Source organism: Cavia porcellus, unplaced genomic scaffold (genome assembly GCF_034190915.1).
Source record: "Cavia porcellus strain 051 isolate PalLab524CR breed Dunkin Hartley unplaced genomic scaffold, mCavPor4.1 scaffold_10, whole genome shotgun sequence".
In the NCBI taxonomy this organism is placed as follows: domain Eukaryota; kingdom Metazoa; phylum Chordata; class Mammalia; order Rodentia; family Caviidae; genus Cavia; species Cavia porcellus.
In genome coordinates, this window is record NW_026947493.1 from 1,799,305 (window position 1) to 1,824,257 (window position 24,953).

Genomic DNA, 24,953 nt, shown 5'->3' on the forward strand with positions numbered 1-24,953 from the left:
CCCTGCAGAAAGGGGTCTGCTGCCACACAGCCTCTTCCCAGCATTGGGGGCTGAGGGCCTGTGTGCGTCAGCAGAGGTGGTTTGGAGGCGGCCCAGTTGAGGGTGCCTGAGGCTGGCCCCTAGAGGAGAGGAGAGGAGAGGAGAGGAGGAAGGGGCACAGAGGACCTCCCTGGCTCTCCCCTGGGCTCCATCTTCAAATATTTCTCTTCCCCACTAAAATACTAATTTTCTAACCTTTTACTCCCAATTCCCTAAGTGACCTAAGCCGTGGCTAAAAGGTTGGCTGAAACCCTCCTCCTGGACCTTCCGGCCTGGGCTAATCTCTTAGGTCGTCATAACATGGTTCCAGGTCTCCAGGGCACTGACTGCAGTGACTGCTTACATGGTCACTTCCTGGACCTCACAGACTCTGGGGACCTTAGAGCCCCGCTCCCTGGCACCATGAGGCAGACACAGAAGAACAGGAGCTAAAATACAGTACACGGAGGAGGAGGATTTAACAGAGTGAAATCCTCTAGTGAGAATCTGACTTTCCAAAAGTCATGTTCATCGGGACTTCATTAGAAACGGTGGCCCTGGGCCAGCGCTGAAATGGTTTGGCCAGGGTGCAGAATGACTACAAAACAAAACAGATTCCAAACATCTGGAAAAGTGGAGAGAAGGGGAGAGTAACTTGCAGGGCACTGGCTCCTGCTGACGTGTGGGTACCTCTGCGTCCTGCTGCCTGGGAGCTGGGGGCTGGGAAGGGTGTGGACAGGAATGGACACAGCTTCTCATGACCACTGAGCAGAACAGACAGAACTGTGAGTGGGCCACGTTTAAAGTCCTATCCAGACTTGGAAAAAGTTGTGCACATGTAAACTGTCTTCTTTTTTAAGTATTTAAATCTCCTTTCTTGATGCTGATGGTTCCTATCCGAAATCTGCGGTGGTGAACCTGAGGCACACGTGCTGTAAGAGGCTGGTACCTAGGAAATCCTAAGGGGGTCGCTATCACTGTCCTACATGCTTGGGGCCACAAGTCTCTTACGGCAGAGATGAAGCCACCAGCTGAGGGCCTCACTTCCCAGTGGGGACCACTACAAAGCCAGAGGAGAGGCAGCAACCTGGAGGGCACGGTGCTGGTTCAGCCCTTCCACTGCTGAAGTGACAGCAGGCAACTTCCTCTCCTTCCTAGTCCACGTCCTCACCCAGGGCTTTATGAAGAGGAAATGGGACACACTGTTGATGGAACTGAATGCTAGCAAACACCAGCACTCAGGGCTCACAGACCTCACCTGCCTTCCAGACTGTACTCCCTCTAACCCACGGCCTGAAAGCCAGGCTGCTCTTGGAGCGTCTGGTCCGACACTGACCTGTACTCGGCCCCCCAGCCTTTGACGAAGCTCATGCGGATGGTGCACATGCGTGTCAGCTGGTAGACAGCCTCAAAGCCCTGGTTCACAGACTGAGCCAGCAGCGCGGCAAACTCCTGGTTGTTGAAGATCTTTAGGTTGCATCCTGCAGACAGAACAAGGACAGCACTGCTGGGCACAAGGGCACGGTCGTGGCTCCCCTCCTGGTAATGCCACCCCAGGGCCCCCCAGCTTAAATCACACAGCCCAGGTGGTACAAGGTCATCCCAGCAGCAGCCACAGACTCCAAACGTGGCACCACTTCCATGGATGGCCTCGGCCCCTGCCCTCGAGCCTGTGACCTCCTTGTCAGAAGACACCATCCCGCAAGCTTCACCCCCTTCAGCCACAGAACACAGGGAAGGTGGACTGGCAACTGTGCCACTAGGGACGGGAGCCCCACTGAAAGGTGAGCCTGGTCCTGGGCCAGGGGGCCAAGGCAAGACTGCAGGGCCAGAGCCCGGGGACTGTGCTGCGCAGGGCGCTCAGCAGGGAGTGGGGCTTCGCCAAGGCTGCCTCATCAGGGCCAGGACGGGGAGAGATCTGGGTCACTGTTTGCCCTCTGGGCACAGGCCAGGTCATGGAGACACTTGCAGCAAAGGGAAGCAAGGTGTGCCTCCAGTTCTCCAGACAGGAAAACTAGACGGAGGCACAAATAAAGTTTAAAATAAACCTCTTGTTTGAAGTCCCGCTGTCTGAATGCCAGGAATGTGTCAGTCAGGGACAGAAAGACAAAAGCACATGCCAGCATGATCAAAAGGTGAGCCGAGGTGATCTCGAGGGGACCAACACCAGCTCCTAATCTTGCCATGGGGCTCTGCCCACCACCTTCTGTGACCTTGTGTCTCCCTTGCAATGCAGGACTGGCCTCCTGGGTCATTCCAGTTCTGCCACTCTGTGAGCTGGCAACCTCCAAATCCACAGGATGGGGTGGGCCAGGGAGGGAGTGGGCAGCCAAAAGGGTGCTTCCGCTTCCACTTCCCTGCGCTCCAAGGAGCAGCGCAGCCACGCAGGGCTGAACCTACAAGAGTACTGGACGAGTCGTCAGCCCTGGACTCGAGCCTGGATGGCCACTCTCCACCTGTGTGTCCGTGGGAGTGTGACTTAACCCCTCCCCTCTGTCCTCCTTCACTGACTGACTTGAGGAGGTGGGGCGACTGGAGAGGAGCAGAGAGACACATGTGCTTGTGAACACAACCACAAAATGCTCTGGAACCACGAGGCACTCTGAATATTGCAGATTTTCTGCACTCTTGAGTTTGCCCTGCCCTTGGCCCACAGCCCAGGGTTTTACGTGAGAAGATGGTGGCCCTCTGCCCTAGACTTCAGGAGACCCAGGCGCTTACTGGAGCCCGCTGTCCAGAGCATTTGGGGCACAGCCCTGTACCCGGGTCCTGGATCCATCAGCCTCACTCAGGAAACTCAGAAGTTCCTCAGGATAAACCAAAGGCCTGGTTCCAGCATGGCTTTAAACATCGCCCCATGACTTCTTGGTCTGTGTGTCTCTGTGCCTTTGTCACAGGGGCTGTACTCAGTCTCTCAGGGCTGCCCCATCCTCTCCTCCATAAAGCCTTCCCTGACCCCTAGCAGCTGTGCTGTGCCCTCCCCCCACCCCCATGTCACATCCATCGGGGTCTGTTTCACACAACCCATGATCCTTGCAGACCTGTGGGGACAGCAGGGCCCCACATGTGCTTCTGGCCCATAGGACAGACCCTCTGCACTGAGAATGACATGTGTATGGGCAACCTGTGCAAATGAAGGGTGCCGCCATGCGGAGCCTCTGCACACCTGAGGTGGCGGGAAGGGCCCAGTTCCAGGGCAGACCCGGGGTACTATTTTGAGGTGTGCACAGGGAGACAGCCAGGCACAGAGAAAGCACTGTCCCTGTCCCGCCCCCCACCCCCCCAACAAGGCTGATGGTGCACACCAGGGAGAAGAGGCAGGAAAGGCAGCCTCGGCACAAGGGCACACAGTAGCTCACCTGGGGGGATCTTACAGACGGTGGCGGGGTGCCAGCCATAGCGCTGGTTACAGTTGGGAGACTGGACAAAAATAGCACTGTCACTGAGGCACTCTGCAAAGACCTCGCCGCCGATGTAGTAGAGCCGCACGCCTCTCCCTAGAAAGAATCAGGTTAGATTGGATGGGGCAGCAGCGCCCATGCGTGGCCCGGGCCACCCAGGGCCTGCTGTTCTGCGCGTGTCCCCAGACAAGCAGGACCCAGAGCCCAAGCCTGAGACCTAGACGGGGAAATCATGGCAGCACTGTGTTTCTACAGGACGGGAATCCTGTGATGACAATAAAAAGGACGAGCCATGACCCACAGTCACGTTTCCAACCTGTGGCCTAGGAAGGGTGGCAACTCCTCCCTCACTGGTCACTGGGACACAGTGGGTGCCTTGTCACCCTCATTCCACCCCCGGACTGGAGGTTCATTCTAAAACCCCCAGGGCTCCTGGGTCACCAGGTATGGGGCGATGTGACCCCTCCACACCGTCTTCTAAAGGAGCCTGCAAGTTTCTATCATTTATTTTTCCTTCATCTCTTAAATCCACTCCAGATGGACAGGGATTATTTTTAAATGGGCTCTGCAGTTCCAATAGTTATGCAAAGGCTCAGCTCTGCACTCAGCCAGCAGAGTCCCCGCCCCTGCACCCCATGGGAAGGTCTTATTCCACTCCAGGGAGAAGGCCACGGGCTGGGAATGGCCAGGTACCAGGAGGGTAGCAGCTGGTGAGTAGGGCTGTGTACCACTTGCTTCCCCTTGTTTACCTCCTATTCCGCTGCTGCCCCTCCCTTGGGGCACCCATTTCTTCTCGCGGTCCTCCAGCACGCGGGACAGGAGGAGGGCAAGAGTGGGGAGGAGAGTCAAGCCAGGGAAGACCCAGGCCCAGGCCCAGGCCCAGGCCCAGGCCCAGCGAGTACTCTTGTCTTGAGTGTAGAATCTGCTCTTCTAACAACTCTCCTGTGAGAGTCCACAATAAACCAGCAAGAGTGGGGGTGGAGGGCCACATGGCCCCATCCCTGGTAGCCCAGGAGCCCTGGGGGTTCACATGGGCGTGTGTCCTTTGCACACCACTCCCGGTCCCTAGTTTGGCCCCCAGCTGACCCTTGGCGATCCAGGGTGATGTCTGAGAATACCTGACCACGTCACCTCCACAGGTACAAAACATCTTGAGCAAACCAAGCGACCCACAACACAGCTTCGTCTGCCCTAGCATGGTGACCTTTGTTTATGCTCTGGAGAGCTGGCATGGGCATCTTCAGGTTAGGCAGCAAGCAGTTCTTGTCCTTTTACCTCTCCTACATGGTCTAGAATAATCGCCTAAGACACTAAAGACTGCTCTTCCAAGAATCACAATCTGCTAACCAAGCTACGTGTTCTTTACGGGTGTTTTCATTAAAAATCTCTGCGCCCCTCTTCCCACAGACTTCCCTTCCTTGCTGCCATAAATGACGACGGCTTGGGTCTGTGGCCCCAATGTGGCAGAGCGTCCTTCTCCCTGGGTAGGAATGACTGAGCACCCTCCACTCTCCCTGCCTAGCCCCCAAGTGGGACAACAGAGTTCTGGGCGCCGCCCCATTACCGATGTGCCTCCGCGTCAGCTCCACCGCCGCGTTCCTGTTCACGTTGGACAGCAGGCCGAGGCAGAAGCGCTCCGAGTTGGAGGGGTCGGTGAAGCCATCCACTGTCATGGACGGCTGTGAGGCGTGGAAGGTCTCCCCGACGCGCTGGTTCAGCTCGTAGTAGGAGATGGAGCACCAGAAGGCTGGCTCGCAGTAGGTGACAGGCTGCAGGTCTGCAGGGACAGGGCTCTGCCGTCAGGCCCCAGGACCCCTCAGTGGGAGACCTCCCACCTCTGTCTCATGCCTTTTCCTTGCTCACAGAACTCGGAGGATCCCAGGGTATCTGTGGGGGCACTGGGCCAGCCTTGCACCACCAGGGCACTCCCCACCTGTCCAGCACCCAAGCCCCAGGCCAACCCCACAGACAGACCCACTGTGCCCACCTGCCAGTCACCTCCTGGTCAGTCTCCCTGAGGAGCTGGGGGTCTCCTAAGGAGTCATACTAATCTCTGTCCGTGAAGGACAGAGAACACTGGATTCCCAGGCCAGGCAAGCGTGGCCTACAGAACAGCTGTTCCAGTGCCCACATAACACAGAGGCCACACAGCCAACAGTGCCTGGAGCACACTAGCTACTCCTCCAGCTGCCAGCTAACAAACCAAAGTGCCACCCTGTGAGGGTCTCTCCCTCATGAGAGCAGCAAAAGGCTGAAGGAGAAGGGTCCCCAGCTTCCTACTTCCTGTGACTCTTCACCCAGCTCTCCCCGCAGCTGCCCACGCCCATGAGACTGGGGAGCACCACATGTGACCTTTCTGCTGCTGCTTCAGTTTGCAGGGAATCAAGGGTCCTGCTCAGTCCTCCCTCTCCGTCTCAGACTCCAGCCTGAGTCGCTCACTCTGGCTGTTCAACCTGTGCGGAGCCACCTGGCTGTCTAGGACATGACTCTGTGACCTTCCTGACTGTCCAGCCCAGGCCACTTCCCCTCCCTGCTTATGCTTTAGCGCAGAGCTCAGAAAGGAAAGAAAGGGCAGTAGTGCCCAAGTCTCAGCAAGGGACCCCGGAGGTCTGCTGAGGCTGAGAGAAGATCAGAAGCCAGGCCACCCAGGCCAGGTCCAGAGGGCTGGAGCCTCCCAAGTCCAGGCACGAAGTCCCTCCCAAGGGTGAAGAGAGGCGAGGAGGAGATGCAGACCAGGGATGCCCCAAAGTGCCACTGGGGACCAGGTCATAGTAGGGAAGAGGGGCTCTGATGACACAGGACCGTTAGCAGTATCCCAGACCTCTGCTCCCAGATGCCAGGGCATATACCTATTTCCCCTCCCAAGTGAGAACAACAAAAAATGCCACCGGACACCACCAGCTGTCTTCCAAGGGATAAACGTGCCCATGGCTGAAAACCAGTGCCTGGTGACAGAGCAGCAGGGTGACACACACTGACTGAGAGTTACGAGCTTCAGCTTCTCTGTGGCCTTGGCTTGGGCATGGAAACCTCCCTACCCTGGTGCCACCACGGTGTCCTGAGCTACTGCTGAACAGCACAGGGGATGCACCAAGCCTGCTGCGTCCCATTAGCAATTCCACAACCACTGCCTCTAGGGGGGCAAGGCATCCTTGCCCTGCTCCTCTCTTCCCACAGTAAAGCAGCAGCGGAAAGCAGGGTACTGGTTGCTTGGGGACAGGGCAGGAGCAGCTGTGGCCTGTGCCCTGACTCCTGAGGTTGGGCTGAGCCACGTCAGCCGTTTCCGGCTCTGGCTTCGCTCAGTGCTCCTACATTCCAGGGAGATAAGCTATATTCAAAACAGTGCGGCCACTAAAATTCGAGCTATGCTGCTTTAGAAACTAAAAAAAAAAAAAACCACCAAGAAATCAAAGAGCAATCCAGGCATTCAAAGTGGTCAGACAGCCTATCGGGCTGGGCTGCCACAGCCCAGATGCAGGCTCTGCTGGCCCTATGAGTGACCTTCGGGACATGACCTTCCTCCCCAGCCTCAGTTTCCTAGTCTGCACCGCTGGGCATCTATCTGTGCTTCTGGAGGGCTGGGCCAGACTGGCAGCTCTGGCTAACTGTGGCGACCCTGGCTCACTCAGCAACGTACAGAACAGAAGGCAGTCTTTACCCCCAAATCACAACAAAGCCCCATCCAGAATCCCTGGGGTATCATCCAGGCAAGAGAGCAAGTGGGGCTCCCAGGCATACTAACACACGCCCATCACAAGCAGCAGGCCCAAAGGCCACTCGCTGCCAACAGCACGGGACCAGGCTCTGGGGCAGCATGGGCTGCAAGGAATCCCTTCTGAGGGCCCACCCAGCTAGGTCATGGTCTTCCGAACACCTCGGAGGTGCAGCTATGGAAGATGCCTGCTTTGGGGTGCGGTGGAGTGAGGCTGGTAGTGAGCATGAAGCCTGCCATTTCCGAGTGTGCTGCGGGGCTGGCTCCTAGTGTGGGACCAAAGCGGAGCCAAAGCAGCATCCCTTCCAGGCGCTCGCTCCACTCTGCACAGAGTGAATGGCAAGCCTGAGTCCTGTCACCCTGCTTTCCACAGTCCCGGGCGGCTCCCTCGAGGTGCATCCTCGGGAGGAGCTGCAGACCAAAAGTCTGGTCACCATCTCTGGGCTCTTGCTTCAGTGACACTATTTTTTTAAAAATCATGTATTTTCATGTGTTTCCCATCAAAGACCTCATCTACATCATGGTGAGTACAAGACAAAAAGTCAGGAACCATGAGGTTACAGCTACTAAAATTGAGTACTTGGCTTAGCTCTGAGCTTCCTAGCAGACAAACCAAAAAGGGAACATGCTGTACAACATGGCTCTCAAGGGTGAGTATGTGATGGGTACTAGAGAAACCTTGTCCTGGTACTAAATCTTCAATGAAGTCTCTCAGCAAGTGGCAGTAGCCCCCCTACCGCACCAAGCAAGGATAAAAGCAGGCCCTGGTTCCAACAGTCTGCCAACAAACACAGAAGCAGCTTTACATGCAGACCTAAAGGCGTGCCAAGCACAGGCGCCTCTGGGAGCACGACTGTGAGAGTTCGGGGCCAGGCCTAGGCCTCTGCACAGCTGGGGTGGCAATGACACACCAAGGCCTTGCCCGCCACCACCCCACTCCCACAAGACTGCCAAGTCAAGCTGATGGCTTCCCAGAACAGAGGAACTAGAGGTGCAGAAACCTCCAGCCCCGCTGCCCGGCCCAGCCCACCCCAGCCCACCCCCCAGGTGACATCGGCCAGACTTGCAAAGTGGCATGGGGCACTCCATTCTCAACTGGGCCCACACCCACCAGGCACACTGGCTGACTCCAGATACGAGCCTGGCACTCAGTCAGGCCTATTACAAACTGGCATGGACTTTCTGTTGTTTTAGAAAAAGAAAACAGAATAAAACCCAGAAGATAATGCTTGGGTGATGGGATGCCTATTAAACCCATGTGCAAGAGCCTCAAGGCCAATAAAGGAAACGGCCAGAAGGCAGGAGGCAAAAGTGACCTTCTGCTCTATTCCCTCATCCCTTCACCCACCGGCGTCTCTTGTCTCTCTGCCCCGCTTGTCCCTCTTCCAATATCTGCAGAACCCATCTGTAAGGCCAGTGTGTGTGACCGTGTGTGACCGTGGCACAGGCCCGCAGCAATTCACGCAGAGCAGCCCTCACTGCCCAGCACTTGGGGTGCCCATCCTGCAGCCCCGGCCACTAATTCCAACCCATCTCTCAGGACTCGAGCCACAAGCTGTGCAGCGAAAGAACCTTTTCAGCCTGCAGTTTGCTGCCACTCAGGACAGCAGGGAAGTCAAGCCCTGGGAGAGGAAGGGGGCAGCCAGCAGAGGACTCAGTGCTGCGCTACCAGCCTGGGCTTCACAGGCTCTCCAAAGCCTGGAGTGAGAAGCAGCCCTGGACAAGGGCCTTGTGTGGCTGCACAGAGGTACCTGGCAGTCAAGCCTGCACCCGGGACCCGTGTCCTCCCCAGGGCTGGAGGCCTCCTGGGACAGTGCTGTATTACCCTCCTGGCACAGAGGCAGGCGTGTTCTGCCCGAGGCGCTCGGGGAAACCATCACCCCTAAATCCTGGCTCAGTCACTGCCATGCACTCCCTGGGAACCCAACCTTGACCAGGCTACAAGTGTCTCACGTAAAGCAGGAGACGCTGATCCCCGCCACACACACACACACACACACACACACACACACACTGGGATCCAGCAAGTTACCCCTTTCCTCCTCACATGCCTCGTGCTTCCCTGGGGCCCCTGCCCAGACTGGGGAGGAAATGACAGGAGAAACTAGATGTCCCACACTGCATCCTTTTGGTTCCACTAACTCCACCTTTGGTTATTTAAGACGCACTCAGACGAGCTGGGATGCTTCTGCCTTTAAGGCGCAGCTCGCCACGTCCCCAGTTGCATCCTACGGATTAGGACGCAATGGCACCAGGCAGTGGCACAGAGACAGCTGCCTGCTGCTCCAGCGTTCTGCCCTTTCACCTTACCGCTGCTCACAAACCGCCCTGTGAAGGCACCCTTGGGCTCCTGGAGCCAGCCTCCAGGCCCCCCCCCCCCAAGTCTCTGTTCAGCTCTGCAGAGCCACCAGCTCCTTGAGGTATCCCCACCCCCACATCAGCCTCACCCTCAGCACCCACCCTCAGTTCCCAGGACCCTGGCACTGGCTTTTTCCTTTTGAAGCAGGGCCTCCTCCACATCAGACTCTTCCACTGTCATAACTACGACTGTACCTTCAGAGGTCCCCAGAAGGGCAAGAGGGGCACCCCAGGACTGGCTTGTTTGCCAAAGGAGGGACAAATAGGCCTTCCCCAGCACTTGGTTACAAAGCCCCCCCTCTCAGAGCCCACTGTGGGAAGGGTGTTACCAGCAGTGGTTTCCACCTTGGCCCTTGGCTGCAGCCATTGGAGATGCAGCTGAGCACATATCTGGATGCCATGGTTACCAGGGCCTGTCCCCCTCCTACCTCAGCTGGCCAGCCTCAGCACGGCCCCAGGGGAAGCTGACCGGGAAGCTGACGGGAACATCCTGCGCACCCAGGACGGCTCTCAAGTGCCCCCCGACCCCGTGCACTGCCATCCCTGCAGGGATGCTGTGGTAGTTCGTCCCATCACCTGGATTGGCTTGGGAGCTGCCCCGGGGATCAGTGGGGCATGTCTGGTGGCTCTAGGTGGGTTGTGGAGGCGTGGCCGTGGGAACCTCATCCGGCTCCCCGTGGCTTCCTCTCTGCTCTCTCTCTGCTTTGCTCTGCCACCCCCCTCCCACCCTGTTGCTCCTGCCTTGGACCCAGTGACCATGAAGTGGATCCCCTGACACTAGGTAAACCTCTCTAAAGGTAGGTATCGGGTACTGTGCTCCAGCACAATGTGCATCCATCCTCGCCTCCCTTAGCAGCAGTTGCCAAAGAGATTTCTCTTAGAACCTGCATCCCATGCAGTGGTCAGATTAGTAACTATGAAGCTGCCATCAGCTAAGCACCCCAACCCACTACCAACTTCCTTCTGTAAACCACAGTTCCTTCTCTAAGCACTGGGACTCTCTTCTCAGCCCCCACAGGCCCCTTTGGTATCATCTCCCCAGGCCCTCCTGATATGTCCCCTGCCTCTGGTCTTTTGAGTCAGGCAAGTGGAGACAGCTGTTCTACCTGGCCTAGGCTAGGTGCCGGGGGCACAGGCTATGCCATAGGACCCCTGAATTGAAAGCCCAGTTGCCCGTTTACTAAGTGCGTGACCTGGGATGAATGTGTCCCTGTCTATTTGGCTTCTTACTTCGCAAAATGAAAATGGTGACACTCCCACCTCACAGAGTTGTTCCAAAGACTCGGCCTCGGGAAACCTCTGACCTGTACTAAACAGCAAGTCCTCAGAAAACGCCCACCATCCTCCTTGCCCCGTGCCAGCTCAAGCACTCCAGGGGCTCGCGGCAGTGGGTAGTCGAGGGTTTATTCAATCCAGGAAGCCAGTGCTTCACCCAAGTCCTGGCATGACTTGTAGGCTGACTGGTCCGGATTCAGACGTCTAGGCAGGGCTACACCTACCTAGACCCACAGAGGGGCACCCACTTTCCCCAGAACCCTCACAGACAAGCTCAAGACTCAGCCCGTCATTCTGGACCCCAAGGATCTAGACACGAGTCCTGGTCAGGGATCAGCGGGGACAGCTTGCACGGAGTCGGGGAGAGTCTACCCGAAGCCTGCTGACTAACACTCTGCCCTTGGCCTCAGTTGGGGAAACAGATTTCAGGCAGCCCCTCTCTGCGATTGGAGTCCAGTCAAGTTCACGATCCTAGCATCGTGTGTCTCAAGTGTCACCATGGCTGGGAGCTTCGGTTTAATAACTCAGTGCTCCCACGCCAGGAACACGACCTTCCCTCTGCAGAGCCCCACACTCAGAGTGAGGTGACCATGCAGCGAGGTTACAGCAATCTCCAACGGTGCTGTGTCCACTCTCTGTGTCCCGGCTCCAGGTAGCCCGCTTTCCAGGGTGTGCAAGTGTCTCCAGGTGATGACATTGTCCACTCACTCAGGTCTCAAAACCAATGGTCACAAAGCCAATCCGAGCCACTCAGAGCCACCACACATGGATTAACACCAGCTTTTCCTGAGCACTGTGTCTGCTTCACAGCAGAGGCCCTGATTAAAACTAAACCAGCATTTTCCAAAAACTTCCCATCAGTAAGGACAACACAGACATTTCACACATTTTGAAACCCTCAGCAGGCCCCATATGGGAGTCACAATGACACTGCAAAGCTTGTTCAAGCTGAGAACCAATGATCTGCCTCAAATCCTGACACAGAGACTGACAAGCAAGGGATACTGCAGAAACGTGGGGCCAGCCACACCCAAACACCACGGATAAATCAAGATAAGCAGGGCATTAAACCTGGAAACGTCTAAGAAACAACAGAATGGAAGAATGGAAAAAACAGACACAGGACAGTCTCAATGATAAAACACAGTCACGTTGGTAGGATTAGGAGCACCGTGGCATTTCCCCAAAATCCTACTGTGTTAGGGCTTTAATAAAAATTAAATTACCCTAAGTTGAGATACACAAACAAAACCCAAGCAAGCACGCCTGAAGCCCACTGTGAAAGCCTGGGCCAGAGCCACACAGCTGCCCCCGGCTCCGCACCAAACCAACTTGTGCTTGGCTCACCCCAGACCAGGGTCTCCAGGGCCACAGGGCTGGGGGACCTTCATTCACTCATGTCTGACACTGCCCAAGGGAAAGACTAAGCAGGCACACAGCCGCCTTCTCTGTCACCGCGGTGTTCAGGTTTCCCTGCTCTGCGGTGACCCCAAAACTGCTGCAACCAGAGAACTGATGGGCTGCACCAGCCCGTGGGAGGGCAGGGCCATGGGCAACCTCACCCCAGGGGTGATGGCACTCGCCATCAGCTGCAGAGGTTCCAGGCCTTCCGTAGAGACACTTACCCAAGTTACTGTGTGCTGGGGACATCGGATTCGGGGAGAGGTTCGGAGAACCTGCAGGGGAGACAGCAGTGAGACTTCATGACAGGGTGGCTCACCGCTGCAGGACACAGCCCAGGACCGAGCCCCAGGTGGCAGAAGGCCTGACCTCCTGTCCTGGCCCCCACTTTCCCTCTCTGCACCCAAGCTTCTCCATGTGTGGAACAGATGAACTGAGGTGATGGTCTCCAAGGTCTCTCTGATCCTGATGGCTCAGGGTCCTGACCCAAGCTGTGGCACAGGACTGCTAGGTGGCCCCTTTTTTGAGCTTACTACACCACCTGTCCTATTAGCTGCACCCCAGGAAAATAAGAGGAGCCAGGAAGGGCCTCTCCCAGGCCACACACAGCTCTGGCCTTCCGTTGTGGAAACCCTGCAACTTAGAAAGCCAAGCCGCACTTCAGGCGGGACAGGGTGGCACATGTGGCAGAGTCCAGTTCTCCCATCCATACCCTACGAGCTTCTCTCCACCAGAAAATAGGAGAAAAAGCATCAGCCTTCAAAGACAGCAGCTGGGACCTGCCGTCCCTGGGGCCAGGCCTGCATCAGGCCTAGGGCACCGCCGCACCCAGGCGAGCTGTCACAGTGAGGGCGGAGGAGCAGCCCTGGGTTTCTTTCTTCTCTCTTGTGTCCCCTAATCCACCAGGAATGTGGCAGTCACGGGCTCGCAGGGTCTAAGTCGTGCATAGAGACATGGCACCACGTGTGAGCTATGTGACAGCCCCCACTTTTGCCTCAGTATACAATGGGAATCAGGCCAGGTACTCCGAGCTGTATGGCTCAGGTGAAGACTCACTACAAACGTGTTCACACCACGGCTGCCACAGGAGGCACTCAGAAACTTTCGTTTGCTCCTTGGCTACGGCCCCAGTCACCAAGGCCCAGGAAGGCTGTGAGACCTCCCCAGTGACCTGAAAGAGCACGTGTGCCTGTGAGGGGAGACACAGTTGACCTCTGAGGCATCGAGGCGGCCTCTGGCCCCATATTCTTCCACACAAAGCCTGACAGGGATGCCTGAGGAGGAAAACAATAAAGCAGACTGTCACCCACCCCTGCGAGGGCTGGCTGGGAGCCACGGGCCAGATCTCCCCTCAAGATGGGTTACTGAAATTCATGACAGGGCCCTGAGACAGGAGGGAAGGGGCCAGTGACAGCGGGCAGAAAGGAGGGAGGAGTCAGAGAAGCAAGACCTCCACTATGGTCCATGTTTATAACAGGAACGGTTTGCAGAGGGAGAAAGCGAGGGAGGGAGGGGAGAGCGGGGCAAGAGAAACCCCGCAGCTGAGAGACACAGCTCGCCGGCCCTGCCCCGTGCCAGCAGTGAACAGCTGCAAGCTTGCAGTGGCCACTTGGCACAGAACACAGGAAGTTTCCCAGTGCACCACAGCTGTGTCCACGCTGCCAGCTGCTGGGGCGGGGAGAACAGTTTCAGGGGGTGTGTGCTCAACTCAAAAGCGGGGCCGCACGCGGGAGGTTTCAGAGACTGCGCTCTGCACCGTGCATGTGAGCTTCCTAGCTAGCTTGCTTGCTTCCAGAACTGCAGTCTGTTCCGGGCTGTGCACGGGGCAGGTGGCTCTGCAGCCCAGCATCCCTGCATGCACAAGGCGTGTCCTCTGTCACTGGCCCCATCACCAGGATGGGAACTCTGCTCAGCTTCCCTCCTGGTCGCCCAGCCTCGCAGCACGCTCACCTGAGAGCAGAGGCTAGGTTTAAGCTGCTGCTGCTGCTGGGTAGCCAGTTTGGTCCCATGACAAAGATGTGGGAAAGGTCTGGGGCTCTGGTGAGCGCACACCGGCTGGAGCCCTCCTGGTCGGGGCTCGATGATTACATCTGGCACCACACAGACAGCTGCTTCCTGGCTGCCCACTGGCTAGCGGTGAGGACCAGGTCTCCATCCCTGTTCTCTGCAGCCTGCCCTCCACCCCCTGCCACCAGCATCTCATCCAGCCCAACACCAGTTTTAGGGCTGCACTGGACTCCCACAAACCACCTGCCCGATGCAAGTGGTCCTCCTTCCACAACAGATACCCTGTGTGACAGATCCAGGACAGAGTGTGTCCAACCTCACTCAGCAGCCCGGCCTGGATACTCTTGGACTCTAGCCACACCACGCTCTCCTGCACAGGCCCCCACGACTCTACCCAACTCACTGACTTCTTAGCCATCACCTGATGTCACCAATACTCAACTCAGGAAAAGTCTACACGACACAGCACCTCCCAACCGGGTTAAATGGCTGTCCTCTGTGCCTCTGCCACCCTGTGGCGACTTCTGAGAGTCAGCAGTGACTGCAAGCTGTCCGGGACAATCTGTGAGCCCAGCATGCCCCACAGTGCAGTCACTCTGTGACTGCTAGAGACTGGACAGAGAGAGGACTCGAGAGGCAGGGACATAGGGGAGGGACCAGCTGCTTGGCAAAGATGGCGAGCATGCTGCACCCGACTGACCTGCGTCCATGCTGTGGTTCATCTGGTGGTCACTGGTTTCTCCATCTTCGCTTAGGTAGCCAGGGGGTGGGGTCTCTGGGAAGCAGAAGACATGTGGCCGTGAGAAGGCCTGCACGGCGCAGTCCTGAGACACACTTCAAAACGGCAGTGCTCCTGGCAGAGGGTGCTGGAGGGTCCCCAGGCCTTGGATTGAGGGCTCCTGCCCGCCCATCTGCGACTCCCGGGGCCCCAGCTGCTTCCACACGGCCAGCCCGACACCTGAACCTGAAGCGCCTGTCCTGAGGGCTGGAGAGCTGCTATGGCCAACAGCCCCTGCTCTCCCAATGCAGGCTGACCCTGAGACCTACAGGGAGGCTCTGGACCCTGCCTCACCTATTTCTGCCCTCCAAAGGCTGAGCCTGCACTCGGCCCTGCCTTCTCCTGCAGGGACCCACTGGGCTCAGCCATGTGTCATCTCAGGCGGAGCTCCCTGGAGAAGGTGCAATTCTATGATGGCAGAGACTGTGTGACCCACACCTTAGAACCTCCTCCCCATCCCACCCAGACTCCGTGGCCCTCCAGGGCCAGCCCGGCAGACAGGGAGTGATGGCTAGGACAGCCAGGCAGGGCACTGGTGACAGCTCTGCCCCGAGCACCCGGCTCCCAAGCACGCTGGCCATAGCCACCTCTGCCCACAAACTGAGCCAGGGCAAAAGCCACTTCTGAATTAGAAAGGCTTTAAAACAAGGTGGCCAGCTGGGTCACTCCCTGGCAGGCAGGCTAGGCTGAGGTGATTGGCCTGAGGGTGGCCCAGCATCTCCCCAGGACACCAGGGCAGTGATTCACACTCTATTTGCATGTAAATGAGAGGCTTCCACAAACATTTGCAGTCCCTTGTGGGGTGCCAGTCCCCGCCCCCAACACCCCCAGAGAGAAAACTCAAAGTGGCCTCAACCCCCACCTAGGCTGTAGTGTGTGCCCCAGCAGCAGAGGCACAGGGTCCTGAAAGCCCAGCCCCACTGCTAGGAGGGTAAGGCCAAAGTGACAGTGTTGCTATTTCCACTTCCAAAATAAATGACTGCACTGGGCCCTGCTGGGCTGGGCGGAAGGGTCACACTGCTCCTCCATGCCAAGCAAGCATCATTAGCCAGTGGGGAGCTGAGGCCACAGGTCCTCTCCCAACGGGGCTGAGTCAGGGCCTGGGGCCAGTGCTGCGCAGAGGGGGACAAGTACCTGGAATATTGCTCTGGGGCTCGATGCCAGCAGGAAAGTTAGTGTTCTCGGGGATGGAATGGGTGTAGTCCTCCAGCGGGGGGAACTCGGCCGGGATCTCTGTATGGCGTGGCACCAGCACAGGAGGTAGAACTGTGGGGGCGGGGAGAGAAGGCAGAGGCGGCTCAGTGCCGAGGCCAGGCTGGCTGCAGAGCCCAGAGCCCCAGAGCCCCAGAACCCCAGAACCCCAGGCAAGGGCAGACCCTCCCGGGTGGATGTGTACCTGGTGTCTCCACCCTCTGGTAGTGGTAAGGGTTCACGCACACCTCATCCTTCTTCATGTTGAAGGCGAACTCACACAGCTCCATGGCCCGCAGCTCGTGGTGGCTGTGCAGGTCTGGCCATCGCCACAGGCGGCAGTAGATGACATGAGGGAGCCCCTTGCGATGGGACACCTGCAGGCGACCATCCAGGGACCTGCCAGGGCAGGAAGGGTAGAGAAGGGCTGCTGGAAACTCCCAGAGGCTCTGCTGGTGATGTGCAGTCAGCTTGGCCCTCCTGCTTTGCTCCTGGCTGCAGAGGTCCCCAGCTGAGCTGGAAGGGACCCCCAAAGAGCCAAGCACGCCCACTGCAGAAGACTGAGGTCCACCAGCACCCCCTCCTGAGGCCAGAGCAGCTCTCAGCAACACAGGAAGGAGACACACTCGAGTCAGGATCCCTAGGGGACAGGCGCTGCTCATCTGCTTTACTGGGTGGAGGATCCAGTAAGGATCCAGTAAGACAGCTGGGCCCCGGGGCACAGCCGGGTGCAGACTGCAGTCTCTGCAGGGCTCTGGGAGCTGTGAGAAGTCTGTCTGTCCACTCAAAGCAGTTATGGGAGGAGCTGCTGGCATGTTTCAGCGCTGAGCATGTGAGAATCTCGCTGCGTGTGCAGGGGTGCAGGAGCAGGGAGAGAGGTGCTCAGGAGTTAGGGGTCCTCAGAGGCCTATCCAGGACCCGCCACTGTTTTCTTAGTTGCTGAGCAGAGCTGGCGAGGAGATACTTGCAAACGTCGACCTAGGACCAAGGATAACCATGGGTCTGGTAAACAGAATCCATGGGCGGTCTGCAAGGGACCGTCTCCCAGATGCAACCAGGAAGAGACACAGGGTGCTTGGCATCTCCAAGTCACTGCTCTGTTTGTGGGGAGGACAGGAAGGTCAGCACTGGGCCGGGTCATCGGGACAGACCAGGAGCTGCTGACTAAGGGCATCTGGAAGGATGTAATTAGCTCCCGCCCGTGGGGCCGGGGCTGAAGAACCCCTCCAGAGAAAAGCAGTAATTACCAGGCAAAGCCAAAGGACAGGCTGGGTCTGGTCCCCAGGTACAGGAAAAAGTCAGGCTTTGTGGAGTCCTAAGAACTGGGGTCAAGGTGTGGTTCACATCTCCACACTGCAAGACCCTGGGCAAGGCACCAGGAATCCAGGACCCTCCACTGCCCTGTCTAGAAGTGGGGGACATTCTACCTCTTCTCCCAAAACCTCGTGTCCATTTGAAGGTTCTTTGCAGAGCGCCAACCACTGAGAATTACTGCTTACTCTCTGTTACCACAGCCACCAGTCCAGGCAGGCCACTGAGCTGCCGTGGCTGAGCAGGTGAGAAAGGGAGAGTGGGAAGTGGTGAGCTGGACAGAGTCACAAGGCTGCTGTCAGCCCTGCAAAGCCACCAGGTGCCCACAGATTAGGGAAGTGGCCACATTTGCTCTTTGAGGTTTGACAAAAGCCCCAGCCAGGGCCCAGTAGGTAGAGGTAGCTGACCCTCACGGAGCCCAGAAATGGCCAAATACACACAGGCGACTCAGGTTCAACGAGATGACGACATGAAGGAGAAAGGGTCCTTCAGCGATGTGCTGGAAAACTAAGTAGCTACGTGCAAGAAAAATGAACTTCAACTGGCACCTTGCTCCTAGACACACATGCGCACACATAGTGCGTCAGAGGGGAAAGCTTAAAAACAGCAAAACTGCTGAGGGAAGACTCAGGAGAAAATCTTGGTGACTACTCAGATACTACATCAAAAGCACAATCCGGAAACAGAAAGCTGAGATATTGGTTATCAAAACCTAAGCTCCTGACTCTGGACAGGCAGGGTCAAAAGAATAAAAAGGTGACAAGCTAGGAGATAATACTTATAAAGGACCTCCAAAGATTCAGTATGAAGAAGAGAATCTGACTTGAAAATTGCAGGTAATGATCTGAATAGACAGTAAACTAAAAAGAAGCAAACAAAAAAATGGCAAATAGACACATGAGAGAGATCACCAGGCTTCTGAGGACAAATGGGAGCTCCAGTGAGATTCTGCACACACTCACAACCACAGCTTGTAGGGAGCAGCTCAGAATGGCAGCTGCTGCCCTGCCCCTCCCACCCGAGGGCATTTTGTGTGTCAGCCTACATTTCCCATGATCCTCCCCTTGCCTACAGTGCCCATGACGTGAGCAACTTCCCGCTTCAACCTACATCCCCCATAATCCTCTCCTGCTTACGTCATGTATCCGGATGTGATGATGACCTATCAGATAACACTCCATGCCCTCTTCCTGCCCCATTGGCCCGCCTCTACCTTATATAAGTTGTAGACATTTTAAAAATAAACGAGACTTGAATGGAATCCCGCCAAGTCTTCATCTCTCTTTTCTCTTGCCCTGCCCTTCATCCCCGTCCCCTCTCCAGGCGAAGGCCCACGGACTGATCCGTGGGACAGATCAAGTGGTGCCCAACCGTTGGGCAGACCTGGCACAAGGGATAACAACGCGAGACCATTCACGGGGGTAAAGCGCCGGCTGGCGTGACTGTTTCGGGACTTCATTCCTGTGACCTGTGCAGACGGCCACCTTACATCTCACCTGAATCACGGTAGGTGAACAGGATTGGCATGGGGCAAGCACTCAGTGAGCACGAATTGTTCGTGAATGGCCTCAGGGAGGCAATCAAGATTAGAGGGATTAAGGTTAAGACAAAAGGTTTGATACAGTACTTTCAGTTTATACATTCAGTGTGTCCATGGTTCCCCCTAGAGGGTACCATTAATTTAAACAGCTGGAAAAGAGTAGGAGATGCTCTTAAAGACTATTATGGGGTTTTGGGCCCAAAAAGATTCCCGTAACCACTTTTTCATATTGGATTTTAATCTCTGAGCTGCTGACACAACGTCATGCAGATCCCCAGGTCGTGGAGACACTCGCCCAGGGTGAGGCTGCATTATCTGCCTCCCGCAATTGTACTCTGCCACCACCAGACTTATCTAAGGCGCCCAGCCCTCCCAGCTCTGTGGTCCTTGATATCCCAGAGCCTTTTCAAGATGGCGACATGCCGCCATTCCCTTTGTCTGAAGGCCACAAGGGTACTCAAAATGGCATGCACTGCCCCGGTACTCAAAATGGCACTGCCTCCATACTGACTCTGGTGGTGAAAAAAAAATAGGGGCTGGGAATTTAGCTCAGCAGTATAAGCACCTGCCTTGCAAGCAGGCAGTTGTGAGTTCGTTCCCCGGTACCGATAAAAGGAAAAAGACAAAAAAAAAAAAAAAAAAAAAAAAAAGGCAATTAGATGATGCAGAAGAAATTCATTCTAAAACCAAGTCAAGAAAACAACTGGGTAGGATCATGCTGAAAGGAGATATTACTCTGCTACAAAGTGTCTCCAACTAGAAATGATCAGTGAATTAAGACACCAGTGAGAAGCAATGGCAGGGAATTAAGATAAATGTCAATTACAGTGTGTACCCATATAAAAAAGGCAGCTGGTTAAGTGGTTTGCCTTGGGAGTATTTGTAAAATGTTTGTTCATATTGTTTGTCTACCCTTATGTTTTTACTGGGAGCAATAAATGTAGGGTTGTTTTTATTGAAAAAGACAAAAAAAAAATGGCGCTGCCATGCTCCCTTCTCCGTACCACTCTATCTACCCTGGAAATGGGAGCTTATCCATTCTTACAAGTCGAGGTTAAAAAAAAAAAGAAAGAAAGAAAGAAATGGGAGCTTAGTCGCTGGAAAGACCAAGAGGTGGTTTGGACTTGGGTAGGATCAGGAAGTCCATGGTTTGCGCCCACACCCTGTTGGTTCTTTCCGGGGCTCCAATGTCCCAGAAAAAGTCAATTCTACCTTTGTCCCGCAGCAACAGGGGGCAGATCATATTGTAATTCCCCGGGAGAATATTTTTGTGCTCGTTGGGGCTGTGAAGCAGTTGCAACAGGGTGGCAACCCGCCTTCCCCGATAAACACCTTAAACTGACATGGGGGCCACCAGGGTGCAGCCTAGGTGACTACCCACCGGCCAATCAAAGACCCTGTCAGGTTCTAAACGTCACTGTCACCACTCCTGAGGACCCTGGCTGGCTGACAGGACGCACCTGGGGACTTCGAGTCTATGAGTCAGGCAAAGACAGGGGAAATCTTATTCTCATAGAAAAGATTCCCCTACAGATTTCATCCGCGCCCATAGGCCCAAATCCTGCTCTAAAGCCAAAATATAGTCCAATACAGATCCTGTTACTGCTGTTCAAACAACCACAGTAAGTTACCCAACCATAAGGGTTTCTCAAGCCCTGCCACACCAGGCAGATCACATACCTGCCCCTCAATATTCACATTCTAATCTATTCAGTTTGATTAAAGGGGAATACACGGCTTTAAATCATACCCAACCTGATCTCACCCAATCCTGTTGGTTATGCTTGGCTGCTCCTCCCCCATACTATGAAGGAAAGGCCCTCAATTTAACCTTTAACAGTTCTTCTAGCTCATCTGCCTGTGACTGGGGCAATCACCACAAGCTGACTCTCCCTGACGTCTCAGGTAGAGGGACCTGTCTTGGGGACTCCAGCCGTCCACCAGCACTGGCAGCATGACTCTGTGCCCAGCTTCATTCAGAATTCAAGCCAAATAATTACCTCATTCCACCCCCAGGAACGTCTTGGGCATGCATTTTCGGCCTCTCACCCTGTATAGCAACCACTGTTTTTAACAAGTCTACAGATTTTTGTGTTCTTGTACAGGTTCTTCCTCACATAACATTCGACCCAGGAGACTGCTACCTCCAGGCATCACAGACCGGCTATATGTATAAGAGAGAACCCGCGACACTCACCTTAGCTGTATTACTGGGGTCAGGAGTCACAACAGGAATAGGAACAGGGACTACAGCTCTAGTGTTGGGAAATCAGCATCTAGCTCAATTACAGGCAGCAGTAGATCAAGATTTAAAAGAAATAGAAACATCTGTGATGGCTCTACAGGCATCCCTGACGTCTCTATCTGAGGTAGTCCCACAGAATAGAAGAGGGCTAGACCTCCTATTTATGAAGGAGGGTGGCTTATGTGCTGCCCTCAAGGAAGAATGTTGTTTTTATGCTGACCACTCAGGAGTTGTCAAAGAGTCCATGACTAAGCTAAGGGAACGCCTCAAAGAGAGAGAAAAAGAGTGCCTCGGACAAACCACCTTCTCCTCCATGTGGGGGGGTGTCTCTCCCTTACATTGCCCCCCTCTTGGAACCCCTAGCTGTCTTGCTGTTACTGCTTACTGTAGGACCTTGTATTTTTCAGAGGATCATGACACTCCTTGATAACAGGATTGACACATTTATGGCAAAGCCCATTCAGGTACATTACCATCGGTTGGAGATGGCAAAACAACAAACTTATCGGGAAAGAACACCTACCAATTGCCCACATGATACTGTCGCCCAAATACCCTGAGGCACTGGACAGGCAGCCAGAGATGGGCAACTAGGACACATATGTTATGGCATCGACCACGTAAGACAGGCACAGGACCAACTGCTGTCCTGCAGGCCCATGATCGGTAAGGCTTGATTGGGTTCGTATGAGGAGTCCTTGACCCAAGATAGGCGCTGTCCTCACAGGGCCTGACATACTCCTAAAAAATATAATAAGGGAGGAGATGTAGGGAGTGGCTCAGAATGGCTGCTGCTGCCCTGCCCCTCCCACCTGAGGGCATTTTGTGTGTCAGCCTACATTTCCCATGATCCTGCCCTTGCCTACAGTGCGCATGACGTAAGCACCTTCCCGCTTCAGCCTACATCCCCCATAATCCTCTCCTGCTTACGTCATATATCCGGATGTAACAATGACCTATCAGATAACACTCCGTGCCCTCTTCCTACCCCATTGGCCCGCCTCCACCCTATATAAGTTGTAGCCATTTTAAAAATAAATGAGACTTGAATGGAAACCCACCAAGTCTTCATCTCTCTTTTCTCTTGCCCTGCCCTTCATCCCATTCCCCTCTCCAGGTGAAGACCCACAGACTGATCTGCGGGATGGATCAATGGCTGACACCAACAAGATGTGCTGGAGGGAAGGTGTGGGTCACCCAGAACTCTCCTCCACTGCTAGCGGGGCACAAAGGGCTCAGTTACTAGATGGCGGAGAACCGTTCAGGAGCATCTTACAAAGATCATCATCGAGAAATCAAGAAATACTGGCAGGCTACAGAGGGAAAGGAACCCTTCCACACTGTTGAGTACCACCGCTGTGGAAATCAGTATGGGAATCCTCGCAAACACCTGAACTAGAAATCCCATGTGACACAGCTATTTCCCTTCTTCCTGAAAGAGCTAAGGACATCACAGGACACTGATCCTAGCGGCACAACGCCTCATAGTTAAATCTGTATTTGTGAACAGAAAAATAAAGAAAAGATACTCATGTGATGGAGCGCTCGCTACTCTGCCATAAAGAAATAAAAACTGCAGTCACCCGTAGGAAAATGATATTCCTCCATACCAGATAACTGATTAAGTGAAAAATCAGACACACAAGCTTAAATATCACATGGTTTCTCTAGTACGAGAAATCCAAATTATAAATAAACAGCAAAATAAAGGTAACAAGGAGTAAGGAGCGAGCTCTTTCTCAAAGGGGAAGGAGATAAAGAAAGGAAGAAACGAACGAAACAAAGGGTTAGGGTGTGCCTTCTGCATTGTACCAATTCCGTGAAAGGAAGGTAAACATTATACACTACAAACACGTACTAATAAAAAGTTTAAAGCAGCCCCCACATGGTCCAGCCATCCATTTCTTTTTGCAGGCTGGCTCTGAACTCACTTTGTAGCCCAGGCTGGTCTCAAATCTACAAGGATCCTCCTGCCTCAGCCTCCTGGCTAGGATTACAGGCTTGCACCACCGCTCCCAGCTACCCACTCACTTCTAAGCACTTACCAACAAGCGAAAGCACACATCTACTACAGACTTGTGCACGAGCAGATCCGCGCTGTGGCAAATCCACACCGAGGACCTCTGCCCGCAAACCAGAAAAGCAGACTTTAATACATGGGATGCTGGGGTTGGACCCAAAAATAATTACACTGAGTCAAAGTCGTCAGAACCAACCCTGCTTCCGTGAAATTATGGAATACTGCAAAATAACAGATGCAGGCTAATCCCTAGTGACAGAAACCAGATGAGGAGCTGCAGGGGCTGCAGGGATGGGGTGCAGGGGGCTGGGCAGGGTGTAAAGAGGCTCTTGAGGGGCAAAGGTTATGCCTGATAGTTGGCTGCAGTGGCGGTTTTACAGGGATAGACACATGTCCAAACTCATCGGATTACGTCCTTTTTAAAAACGTGCAGTTTATGTGTAAACCACATCACCTTTTTAAAAAGTTTAGAACTTTGGACTTGGATGAACCTGCACGTCAGTGCTGACTCCGTTCGCTCTTTGCCCATGCGCAGGTCACCTCAGGTCTGTCGTTTTCCCACTGAGACAGAAGCCCCTTTTCCGGCTGCTCAAGGGGTGTGATCCTCCCTGCCAAAAGTGCTCAACATGCAGCACCGGCGGCACCCTGGCCAAACAGGTCTGGCATCGGAGGGCCGGTGGGAGAGGGTCAGAGAAGACCCCATCCCTCTCCTGCTCTGGTGACCCAGGTGACCCCTGGGGGTCGACATGAGGCCACAGGTCTGCTGAGAACTTTCCTGAGGCTTTTCTGCCCTGGACTCACGTGGCCCTTGTCTTCACGCCATGGGGTTCAAGCAAACCCCCTGACGGTGTGACCTCACTGTGCCCCTCGGACATTCAAGAAGCAAAGCTCAGTCCTCCAGTCACACAGGATCCTGGTGACAGAGAGATGGATGGGCACACGCTGACTCTGCGGCTCAAGAGCTTGTGACCGCCGGGCTTACTTGGCAGGCTTCTCTACAAGTCAGCTGGGCCGTGCCACAAAACTTCCAAACTCATGACAAGGAGGGCATCTCATTCATGACTTCTCCTGTGTCAGCGACTGCCCCTGGCTCAGAGTCTGGGCACCAGGGCCTGGTGCCCTGGTACTGTTCCTTTCTTTTTCTGTTCCACTTAAAACATGCACCAATGCTTGCTAAGATAGTAATAGGGAGCTGCTGCTGGATTTAATAGAGCTGATGTGTCAGGAACACGCCCGCTCGAGCCTTACAGGGAGGGCACCAGGCCCATTAAGTAAACCAGCAAGTAGGTCTTAATTTTGAACTGATGTTGGTCTGTCTCCGACCTACTTTCCTCTCTGTGTCAGCCTCCTTCCGGGCCCAGAGTGGCTGCCATTGCACACAGCAGAGTCCCAGGAAGCTGCCCAACTCCTCCTGACACATGGCTGAGATCTCTACCCACACCCAGTGGCTTCCTGAGACCCCTGAACAGCTTTCTGCAGCTCTTTTGACAGACGATTTTAATCTTTAAATATATTATTCCCTAGGCAAACAATTTCCTGTGGCAGGAAATTAGGTTTCCTCCCATTTGCTCTAAGTAAGACCAAAATGGTGATGGAAGCCACAGCCAAAGACAAAAGGGCGGAGCCAAAGTCCACCATGAAGGTGGAGCCTGCCGGGGTGCTCCCTCCTCTAAGGCCGTGGCTGGGACCCACCTCA

At 55.0% G+C, this 24,953-nt stretch overlaps 1 protein-coding gene across 3 annotated transcripts in view; it reads right to left on the minus strand.

The window, feature by feature from the left end:
- Smad3 (SMAD family member 3) overlaps window positions 1-24,953 on the minus strand; it is a 122,687-nt gene that overhangs the window by 31,900 nt on the left and 65,834 nt on the right. For all 3 annotated transcript variants that reach the window (XM_063257816.1, XM_063257815.1, XM_003480201.5), the window contains exons 2-8: window positions 16,347-16,540; window positions 16,085-16,216; window positions 14,873-14,947; window positions 12,390-12,440; window positions 4,984-5,196; window positions 3,378-3,515; window positions 1,355-1,499 (exon numbers count right to left, since the gene is read on the minus strand). In XM_063257816.1, coding sequence (XP_063113886.1) covers window positions 1,355-1,499; window positions 3,378-3,515; window positions 4,984-5,196; window positions 12,390-12,440; window positions 14,873-14,947; window positions 16,085-16,216; window positions 16,347-16,540 — 948 coding nt within the window. The remainder of the gene's footprint in view (window positions 1-1,354; window positions 1,500-3,377; window positions 3,516-4,983; window positions 5,197-12,389; window positions 12,441-14,872; window positions 14,948-16,084; window positions 16,217-16,346; window positions 16,541-24,953) is intronic.